The following is a 12027-nucleotide window of genomic DNA, read 5'->3' on the forward strand; positions in this document are numbered from 1 at the left end:
CAGAAGAGTGGTAAGGGCTAGGCAATGAGGATTAAGTGACTTGCTCAGGGCCACACAGCTAGGAAGTGTCTGAGGTCAGATTTGAACCTAGGACTTCCCATCTCTAGGTCTGGCTCTTAATCCACTGAGCCACCCAGCTGCCCCTAAAACCCACATTTTATTTTTTTAATTTACTTTTATTATTAAGAAAATTTTTCCATGGTTACATGATTCATGTTCTTTCCGTCCCCTCTCCCACCTGCCTCTCATAGCCAAGGTGCAATTCTACTGGGTAAAATTCACATTTTATTTTTTGTTTTGTTGTTGTTTTTTAAATTGAAATTTTTATTTAATTAATTTAGAATGTTTTTCCATGGTTACATGATTCAGGTTCTTTCCCTCCCCCCCCCAAGCCTATCTCCCACCCCAGCCCACATGCAGTTCCACTGGGTTTTACATGGGTATTTTACACTGGGTGTCATTGATCAAGACCTATAAAATCCACATTTTAAATAGTTGTGGGAAAAAATTTTCCAATCTGAAACTAATAGGAAGCATAATGTATAAAGCAAAGTACCTGGAATTAAGATCTGTGTTCAGATTTGCTCTCAGACACTGTCTAATGCTAAGTAGGTTATTTTCTCACTCTCTGCCTCAGTTTCCTCATCTGTAAAATGGGAATAATAATAATAATAATAATAATAGCACCTAAAACTCCCAGGGTTGTTATGATGGTAAAAATCAGATATTCGTCAACCATTTTGCAAATGTCAAAGAGCTTTATAAATGCCAGCTAGGGAGTGCCTGGAACCTGTTCCACCCATCACACAAATAGGCCAGGCAAAATGATGTGGTCCCATGCTTGCAGGCATGTAAGTCGGCAGGCACTTCCTAAACTCATTTTCTTATTACTGTCTGTTTCCTGAGTGTATTTATACTCGACTCCAGTCTAAAGAAAGAAATGACAAAGCAAAAAATAAAAAAAATAAAAAAAAATAAAAAAAAAAAACCCGCACCAACATCCCAAATGGTTCAAGCACTGAAGCTCTCTTTTGGTGCTGGGCAGTCTGGGTTCTTGTCTCCACGGAACTGAAATGGTCCTTTCAGAGGGATCCGGGGCTAGACAGGGAAACACTAGCCCCCAGCGGTGTGTGGCACTGTGGCTTTGGGTCAGACCCACAAAACGCGCTTTGCACCAGGGGAAATAAAAAGACATCGCATGCTTAGATGGATTATCGGCCCCACTTGGCTCTGGCTGTCAGTGATAAGGCGCTGGCTACCGGAGGGCGGGGGTAGGAAGAAGTTGGAGAGCCCTGAAGGAGTGCTCGTCTTTTGTCTTTGCTCCAGGAGCCGTCATGTCGCCATTTCTTCGCATTGGCTTGTCCCACTTTGACAGTGGACCCTGTCAGCCGTGCCAAGGAGAGATGGTCAGCCCTTACTGCGCTGTGCTCGTCAAAGAATCTGTGGAATCAGGTGAGCGGCCCGAATCAGTTTTTTCAGGGCAAAGGAGGGAGGAGGAGGCTCCGGGGCGGTCTCCAGGTCTTGGGACGTGGCTAGGGCTCGGGCGTTCATAGAACCAAAGCATTTCCACACTGGAAGTGACGTCGGAGTTCAATTCGCCCAATGGAAACCAAGGCACCAGGGATGAAAAGTTGAGTTGATTTAGGGGCATAGTCAAGACTAGAAATCCAAGATTCTTTTCACTGTGTCCTGCTGCCTCCTCCTGTTATAAATACAAGTACAAAGAATGAAACAAATTCTATTCCCAAGGATCCTAATCGGAGGACACCAGCATACAGAATGTTTAGTTCATTTTGCTGTATGAAACATGAATTCTCTTTATCATCACATCTCCTGGCCTGCATCCCCATGAGGTCTTTGCCACCCTCATTCCAACTGAAATCTTGTATTGTTCTGAGTCAGAAAAACCAAAGTGGAAAAAATATCAACTTTGGAGTCTGAGACCTTGGGTTGAAATTTCAGCTCTTTCCCTTTGCTGCTTCAAGGAACTGGGTCAAATCAGGGATAATCTGAACCTCATATTCCTCATTTATAAAACATATAATACATATAAAATCTATAAAATAGATATACTATATAGGGGAATATAAGATTTCTAAGGGCTCTTCTGGTTCTACAGCCCATGAACTTTAAGCCTAAGTCCTTCTCAGACTTCCTTTTATTGTTTTATTTTTATTTTATTGTTTTATGGTATTATTGTCATTGAACTATTCTTTTTGCTTACTTATTCTTTTATTTATCGCTCTGCTTTTATTCCTCCAGTAAGCAGAAATGACTTTGAGAGACTTGCTCTGCCAAGAAGTCCCTGATGTCACCTACAATAAATCTTTCATGATTCTACAACAGAATCACAGATTTAAAACTGGAAAGAGCCTTAGCGGTCATCTAGTCTGACCCCCTTGTTTTATAGATGAGGAAATTGAGGCTCTCAGAGGTGAGGAGACTTGCCTAAAATCTCTAGAGAGTAAGTGAGACAGAATTTGATCTCATCCCTCTAACTCCAAATCCAAACTCTTCAGCCTGAGAGCTGATGTGATCCTACTCTAAGCTTTCCATTTGGGAAACTCCAACTAAGCCTTAGACTGGATCCTCTCCATGCCAATTCCAGGAAGACTCTTTTTTTCCCCCTTAAATGCTCCAAAATTAAAAGTTGCTTGCTTCCCAGATGCCTGCGTTGCTGCAGTCATTCTCCACCCATCCAAACTGGAGGGAATGGATTTTTGACCATTGCTTGCCTATAGTTCCAGCTGAGTTTTCTCCTGCCCAGGTCTCTGAGACGATTAGAAATAAGTCCATAGCTGCTCCCAAGTGAAAACCTTTCAGATGTCACTGAAGGCTTTGAAATGTAAAATGCCTGCCTTTTTCAGATCTGCTTTTGACCTCATGGGCCTCCTAGATCTAATTCCCTTTATAACCACAGGTCTCACTGACATTTGCCTCCCCTGGAGATTTCTTTTTGGCTGTGTGTTTGAACTTGTCCTAATCAGTGGTGTGGATCAAAGAATCTTGTCAGAAAAAGAAAAGGAAACTTTGCTTTTCTGAAAGGTTAACCTGTGGAGTGGTTGAAGGCCTTTTTTGGTTTTTCCCCAAGATAGTACAAGATCTCACTGAGATTAAAGCCATACTCCCTGCCCTCAAGATACATCAGGCCATGGGGCCATATTTTCCATGATAGGTCAGGCCTTGGCAGAGAAGAGCCTGAGGGAGCCTCAGGAAAGGACAGGAGAGTGGAGGTTAAGCTGCTATTTAGGTTCTAGGTGTAGAAGGCTTCCAAAAAAAGGGGGGGGGGCTAGATTTCTAAATTCTCTTGTTCTTTCTTGGGTAATGGTTGACCTCAGGTTGGTGTTTAGATATTTTAAGAAAATGGATGAGTATAAAACTCTGCTTTGAAGTGTTTTTGTTGGTGTTGGTGTTTTGATGGTGAATGGTTTGAGAAGAAAGAGAGGAGAAGAAGCCCAGTGATAAAAGCAAAGAGTTTTTATTAGTAATTAATGAAAATTCAGAGCTGGAAAAGGCCTCCCTCAAAGGTCGTCTAGTCTATTTTGTGTCAAAGTGAAATTGAAGGAGGGGGGTTGATAAATCCTTATTGTTTTCTTGTAGGATAATTAGATGGTATCATGAATATAGAATACTCAGTCTGGAGTCAGTAGACTGACTTTTTTCTTGAATTCAAATCAGACACTTATGAGTTGTGTGACTCTGGACAAGTCAATTTAACTCAGTTTCCTCATCTGTAAAATGAGCTGGACAAGGAAATGGCAAGACCCTTTAGGGTCTTTGCCAAGAAACCACCAAATGGGGTCATGAAGAGTCAGACCTAACTGAAAAGATTGAAGCCCAAAAACATATTCTCTTCTATTTTTATTTGTTTTGTTAAATATTTCTCAATTACATTTTAATCTGATTAGGCTGCATAGGGAGTGTTAAAAGCCCCCAGTCTATTTGACATCTCCAAAATCTAACCACTTTGTTGTGTTACAGAAAAAGGAAACTAAGGTTAAATGATTTGCCCAAGGTCACACAAGGCTAATCCTATTTCCTGCCTCCCTATGAAGGTAACCTTGAACATCAACCAAAAATAACACAGAAACAACTTTCCAACTCATAAATCTCCATCCTGTTGAATAGTTAAATGTATCATAGCTTTTGCATCTCGTGGCTCCCTGTGTCAACAGGTCCAGAATATATCTCATGAATTTGAGTTTCACTTTTTAGCAAAACTCATGAGTATCCCCTTTAGAGAAGCATCATGGTATCCTAGATGGGGAATGGACTCAGAGGCCAGAAAACTAGAGACCCCAGCCCATCTCAGACACTTATTGGCTATATGGCTGGGGCAAATCCCTTAATCTCCCCAGATCTCAATTTCCTCATCTATAAAATGAGGGAGTTTGACTTGATGGCCCCTTAGTCCCCTTAGAGCTCTAAATCTATGATCTTACTCATCACAGGGTTACTTCTTGATTGAAGTACAAAGCTCCATGCTCCTCTGTTGAGCTTTTAAAACCCTTCCCTATATACCAGTCTTTCTTTTGAGTTTTTGTTGGGGTCTGGGTTTTTTTGCACATCTCTTCTTGGCCAGTCTGTGTTACCAGTCTGTGAAATTCAATCCCCCATGACTTGGTTTACTCTGACCCCAATGTCTAGAAATTAACTTCTTTTCCTCTTAATTCCACTGGTTTCCTTCAAGGCTTAGCACATGTGCCATAGAAGGTCTAGCTTCATCTTCTCAATTTCTAGTAGCTCTGTTTCCCCCACAGAAATTACTTTGTATATATTCCATTTTAGATTTTCTATGAAAATATATGTTGTTTTCCCTAAGGAGAGTATAAGTTTCTTGAGGGCAAGAATTGTTTTAATTTGTCTCTATATTCTCGGTTGTTATTACTGACTCTTCATGACCCCATTTGTGGTTTTCTTGGCAAAGATAATGGAATGGTTTGCCATTTCTTTCTCCAGCTTATTTTACAGATGAGGAAACTGAGGCAAAGAGAGTTAAATGACTTGTGTCTGAGGCTGGATTTGAACCCAGGAAGAAGAGTTTTCCTCACTTGAGGCCAGTGCTTCATCCATCCACTGTGCCAACTAGCTGCTCATATTCTCAATACTAGCACATGAAAGTAATTTAATAAGTGCTCATAGAATTGAATTGCTATACAGGATACTTGGTTCCTATCCTGCAGAAACTGATATTCAAGTACTTCCTTTTTAGACCATGGACCTGTCCCCTCAAGGAGAATCTTTTATGTTTGGTTTTATCAGCCCCTCAGAAGTATTTAATCTGTAATTTTTGTTTGTTTCAAGTGAGAAATATTCTCTAAATCTATTCCAATGTCTCATTTTGGTATAAAGCCCTAGATTCATAAAGGTTATATTTAGCAGAGCACAGGCAGCTATGTGGGTGATGCAGTGGAGAGAGCACCAGGGTTGGAGTCTGGAAGATCTGAATTCAAATCTGGTCTCAGATACTTACCTCCTGGGTGACCCTGGGCAAATCACTTAATCCCGTTGACCTCAGTTTCCTTATCTGTAAAATGAACTGGAGAAGGAAATGGCAAACCACTTCAATATGTTTGTCAAGAAAACCTCAAATGGGGGGCATCTGGGTAGCTCAGTGGATTGAGAGCCAGGCCCAGAGATGGGAGGTCCTGGGTTCAAATCTGGCCTCAGACATTTCCCAGCTATGTGACCCTGGGCATGTCACTTGACCCCCATTGCCTACCCTTACCGCTCTTCTGCCTTGGAGCCAATACAAAATATTGAAATACACAGTATTGACTCCAAGAAGGAAGGTAAGAGTTTTTAAAAAAAGAAAACCCCAAATGGCATCACAGAGTCTGAAGAGACTGAAATAACCAAACAGCACCAAAAGCAGAGCACAAATTCAGGAAGACTGGGACTTCCTGGTAGGATAAGCTGAAAAGGCTTTGAGTTTAGGGAGAAGGAAAAGGGAACAAGCATTTATTAAGTTCCTATGACATTCCAGGCACCCTGCTAAGTGCTTTACAATGAATACCTCATTTGAATTTCATGACTACCTTGGGGAAAGGTATTACTATCACCTCCATTTTACAGTTGGAGAAACTGAGACAGAAATTAAGTGACTTACCCAGGGTCACTGCTACTAAGTGTCTGAGGCTGGATTTGAACCTAAGTCTTCCTAACTCTAGGTTATCTCCTCACTCTATATCACCAAGCTGTGTCTTTTTTAGAAGGACCAGCATAGATAAGTTCAGGGAGATTTGTCATCAGAAGATTCACCATTAGCTGACAAATTCATGGAGAATGCCTATCAAGATTTAGAAGGGTTGCATTTTGCCCTAGTGGAAAACTACATTATCCATAGAATTATATACATCAGGAAATCAGAGATCCTGGAAATTTTGATATGTTGACTCAGAATCAACATTTACATTTTGATTTAACTTTCTTCTTCCATGAAGAATAAGGAGGAAGTACTAGAGAATATCCAAGGTAGATGGAAGCTATTTACAAACAATGCAACATTGTGAGCAATTTGTTTTAATTATATTTTAGGAATTTTGAACTCAAAAAAAATCTTTAATGAATACTCAAAAATTGGATAAGCCAATCAATCATATTGTAGAATAATATTTAATAATAGAATCTATCGCCCAGGGCTAGACTTGCTAAATGAAATTTTCCCTACTCTTGGACCTTCATCCTAAAAGTATTCCCATGGCCCTCTCTCTCTCTCCTAATTTTACTCACTTCTCTGATTACCACACTGAAGTGTTATGGGTAACAAAGGCTGGTTGGCATTTGTCAAGAAATGTTCTTCTCCAAGGAAATTATACTTCTGAAATTTAAAAAATGTTGCCCTGAGAAGGTGTAGTCAATACAAATTGTGGAATAATTTACGATTTACTCATCATAAAAGACTTTTTAAAAGCCACAATAAAAGAGTTCTTATTATGGGCTTAAAAGTATGATGTTGTGTCTTTCAAATGGATACATAGTCTTTTTCAATTAGTCATTCTTCAGGTATCAGTGGGCTGACACAGCCACATGGTCTCCCTATTATACATCAGGAAATGGAAACCAAAAGGGCTTCAGTAAAATATTCTAAGTCACAAATCGAGTAATTGGTAGAGTGGGAATCACTTTTCCAGTAGCTATAATATTAGTTCAGGGTTAGCCTTTGGGGAATTATTTCCCACAGACTAGGTTTTTAAACCAAAGAAGTAATTTAATGATAATTCTCCACCCAGGAAAGGAGGTCAACCCATATAAGAAGAAAAGTAAATTTTGATTTCTATGACCAGATTATCTAAATTGATTTTTCAGATGAATTAATTGCTTCCCAAAAGATCTGGTACTTGAATGCATGCTGTTCTATGGCTTAATTTTGTCTCCCTGATTAGATGTTTTCCCAAGTGTAGGAACTATGCCTTCCAGATTTTGTTTAGCATGATTTAGGCATTCAATGAGAATTTATTTTTCATATACCATATTAATTCTATATGTTAAGGAGAATTACTGTATATTCCTATGTCTGAGATCTGGGTCAGAGATACCATCCAGTGTGCTGCTTCTTTGTCCTTCAGAAACCCAAGGAATGTTTTTCTTTTTAACAGAATTTATTTAATGATTGAAGGGGAGAAGGTTCTTTTCCTTTGTACCTGTTTCCCATGATGTACATATGAGAAGAGGTGGATATGTTGATGAACCACCTCTTAGTTATCTATCACCAATTATTAAAGATGTCTTGGAAGGGTGAAGGAAGGGGCTGAATAATGAGCTTCTAAAATGTATTCCTTGGGCTACCTGACCCAGCTCAGGTCATCGCTGGTCATGAGAAACAACCATAGAGACCTATAGTGCTTTTTATCAATTATGATGTTGGCCTAACCAATAAACCTTATATAATCAATACTTATTTTCTTACCCAAAAATCAGTCTCTCAAGATAATTTTAATTGTAACAACTCTGAATCCTTGTGTAATTGTCATACTGATCTGGTTTAAGAGAATAACATATAAATGTCTCTCTTTAGCAATTTGGACTTATACCAAGAGAGTTATAAAATAATGGACACCCTCGGACCCATTACTGGGTCTATTTCCCAAGGAGATTAGGGGAAAAGGAAAAGAACCCACATGTTCCAGGATATTTATAGCAGTTCTCTTTGTGGTGGCAAAGAATCGGAAACTTAAGGGGGATGCCCATCAATTGTGGAATGGCTAAACAAATGATAGTAAAAGATTATGATGGAATACTCACCATTTGAAATGAAACAAACTGATTTTTTAAAAACCTAGAAAGAACTATCAAGATAATGAACAGTGAAATGAGAACCTTGAGTACATTATATGTAGCCACAGAATACTAGAAGGAGAAACTGAGAATTTTACCTCCAGAAAATGAACAGAAAGATAAAACATGAAGGACTTAATTTACATGAATATGTTGATTTCCATGACAATATCCTATGTGATATGGAGAGGTTGGAGATGGGTTGACACTAGTGGATTATGTAGCTATAGAGAAAAATAAGCTAAACATATAGGAGAAATGTGATTTCATTTGTATAATGTCTTCTTTTCTTTGTACATAGAAATACTGTTTTGTTTGGATTTGTAAACATTTGGAATAAAAATGAAAAAATTTTTAAAAAATTTAAACAAAAATAAATGACTCTCTTTTCATAGAAAATGGGCAAATTTTTGTCCAGAAGAAGCCTACCATGTACCCACCCTGGGACAGCACTTTTGATGCTCACATCAATAAGGGGAGAGTGATGCAAATCATAGTGAAGGGGAAAAACATCGACCTGATATCTGAAACAACCGTAGAACTCTACTCGTTGGCAGAAAGATGCAAGAAAAACAATGGAAAAACAGAAATCTGGGTAAATGTATTATGTATATAAATTGGTCAGTCAAGCATTTATTAAGCTTCTACTGTTTACTAAGTGCTGGGGATACAAAGACAGTTTCTATTTTCAGGGAGCTCACAATCTATTGGAGAGGACAACATGAAAATACCTACATATAAATTAGATGTTAACAGAATAAATTTGAGTTAATCGATAGGAGTAGGTCACCAGCATTAAAGGTCATGTTAAATTTTTATTTCAATGTCACTAAAATTGTAATTACTGGTATGTGGTGACCTCTATTTTACTGAAGTTGATTGAGATCTAACATATCTATAATCTTATCTGAAGGAAAGATAACACTCGCTATGGTTGGGAAAGGGAAGCATTTCTCTTCAGTTTTCATGAGGTGTATTTTCAATGTGATTTCTTAATAAGAGATATGAAGTACAAGTAAAGGGTATGCTAGAGAATAAGAAAATATGAAAGCTTGAAAATGTGATGGGTATCATCTGTGTTTAGAAGAAGAACATAGTAAGGTTTATGCTAATAATGAAAGAAGTATTCCTAAGTATCCCAAAGACTATGCCCCAGAAAAAGTCTGGGATTTAGAGTCCAAGCATCTGAGTTTCAAACTTACCTTTGTTACTTTTTACCTATGTGATCTTGAGGATATTATGTAACTTCTCTGGTCCTCAGTTCCTTCATCCAAAAAAGTAGGGAATTGCAGTAAATGAACTCTAAATTTCTGCTCTAAATGTGTGATCCTATGAAGCTGGTTTAGAAAATGCCACCAGTTCCCCAATCTTATATATTATCTAGCCAGAACCTTTCATTTTTATTTTGCTTGGGGCACTTTGAACATTTTTAAATAACAAATTTTTCCACATAACTTTTCCAAAATAATATGATCCAAATTCTCTTCCTCTCTTCTTTCCTCCCTGCTCCTGGAGCTGGCAAGCAATTCAATATGAGTTGTACATGTATTATGCAAAACATATTTCCATATTATTCATTTCTATAAGTGAATAACCTTATAAAATCAAACCCCCAAGACACATACCCAAATAAACAAGTGATAAATCATATGCTTCCATCTGCATTCCTACTACAACAGTTCTTTCTATGGAAGTGGAGAGCATTCTTTGTCATAAGTCCCTCATAATTGTTCTGGATCATTGTATTGCCGTTAGAAGCAAAGTCAATCACATTGGATCGGTCCACAATATTGTTGTTACTGTCTACCGTGTTTTCTAGTTTCTACTTATTTCACTCCACATCAGTTCACATAGGTCTCTCCAGTTCTTTCTGGAATCATCCTGTTCATCATTTCTTATAACACAATAGTATTCCATCACCATCATATGTTCAGCCATTTGTTCAGCCATTCCCCAATTGAGAGACATCACTTTAGTTTCCAACGCCATAATTTTTTTGTACAAACAGGTCCTTTCTCATTTTTTATCTCTTTGGGATATAGACCTAGTAGTGGTATTCCTAAATCAACTGGCATGCATTCTTTTAAAGCACTTTGGACATAATTCCAAATTACCCTGTGGAATGGTTGGATCAATTCACAACTCTACCAGCAATGCATTAATGTCCCAATTTGGGGGGCATCTTTTTAAAGAGATGGACATAGCAATAGCACAGTCTCAAGTGAGGTGGATAAATAAAAGGTAGAGAAAGAAGGTAGCTTATTAAATTCATATCAGTGTAACTTCTCTATGTCTACCCTATTTAACATCTACCTTTCATTCCATCCTGATAATTTTTTCAGCTAACTTCCAGAGTTTGTCTACTATTTAAGTTTGAAAACTTAGATTAAGATTTTGTATTGGTCTCATAAACTCTGAAAAATTTAAAAGCAGTGAGTAGAACATGGACCCCAATGAAAAGCTTAGGGGTTCAGAATCTTTTAAATAATTTTTTATTTGAGAATTAAATTCAAGAGTGGTCAATTTTTAAGAGATAGGAGCACTAGAATTTAACTTTCTTACAATCCATAAAAGATTATATTGTGGATGCCCAATTAATGCCAGATATTTTACACACATCCCATCTCTCCTTGTATATGTATTTTAATTAAATGTACACATGGATGTAATATACTAAATAATTTTTCTTCATTGTTTCCAAAAAGCCTTTGTGATACAGTACCTTAGGCCTGGGTTCTGGAGAAAGGGTCTTCCTTCATCAGCACATAAATGTGATGAGTTTGTCAGATTATCCCATCATTATCATGAAAGGCAGGGAGAAGTAGAAACTAAGGAGAAGAGAGGAAGGATCAGGACTGACCCAAGGGTGGAGGATAAGAAGAGAAACATGGCAGCAGCAAACACAAAGTTGGGGGAAAAGATAATGATCCTACAGTAACAAAGACTAAGAATGGCAAGTCCAAGTGTTCAATTCTCTGCTTTGACTCCTTGAGAATGAAAGGCCAGAAGAAGTGAGGGATAGAACAATGAATTCTATTTGCTTCCTAACTCTGTCTTTGCTGATGATTTATATTATTATTCTTTGGGGATTTCACTGACTCTATACCTTTTTGTGTTCAGTTCTTCATGGAACCAATTACATGGTTTGTGACCTTTTCCAACTTTGTGTGGCAGTTAAAAAAAAAAAAAAGCTATTTTTGCTTATTCTCAGGGGCTTCCTATTACCTGTAGAATTAAATACAAACTCCTATGTCCTTTAAAGCCATCCACAATCTGATTCCAGCCTACTTTTATAGTCTTATTTATTACACGTTACTCCTCTTCACATTCTCTATGATTCAACCAAATTGGTCTCCCTAAAGTTCCTCAGACAAGACATTCCATCTCCATTTCCATGCCTTTGTGGCTATTCAGTTGTGTCCAACTCTTTGTGACCCCATTTTGGGATTTGGGGGGGGGGGGCAAAGATACTGGAGTGGTTTGTTATTTCTCCAGCTTATTTTATAGATGAAGAAACTGAGTCCAGCTCAGTGAAGTGACTTGCCCAAGGTCAGATAGCTAGGAAGAATGAGTCTTCATGATTCCAAGCCCAGTGCTCTGAGATCCATTGCACTATCTATCCTTTGTGCCTGGTATTCACTTCTGGAATCCATTTCTTCAAAAGTTCAGATCAACCACCACCTCCTACCTGAGACCTCTTGCAGTCCCTCAAATTACTAGTACCTCACCCTGCCCCTAAGAAATATTACC

General features: G+C 38.3%; 1 protein-coding gene across 2 annotated transcripts in view; it reads left to right on the forward strand.

The window, feature by feature from the left end:
• Nucleotides 1–481: 481 nt before the first annotated feature.
• Nucleotides 482–12027, forward strand: part of PRKCQ (protein kinase C theta) — a 135279-nt gene continuing 123733 nt past the window's right edge. For both annotated transcript variants that reach the window (XM_044678354.1, XM_044678355.1), the window contains exons 1-2: nucleotides 482–1452; nucleotides 8673–8872. In XM_044678354.1, coding sequence (XP_044534289.1) covers nucleotides 1335–1452; nucleotides 8673–8872 — 318 coding nt within the window. In that variant the 5' untranslated portion in view covers nucleotides 482–1334. The remainder of the gene's footprint in view (nucleotides 1453–8672; nucleotides 8873–12027) is intronic.

This window comes from Gracilinanus agilis, chromosome 5, assembly GCF_016433145.1.
Source record: "Gracilinanus agilis isolate LMUSP501 chromosome 5, AgileGrace, whole genome shotgun sequence".
NCBI lineage: Eukaryota > Metazoa > Chordata > Mammalia > Didelphimorphia > Didelphidae > Gracilinanus > Gracilinanus agilis.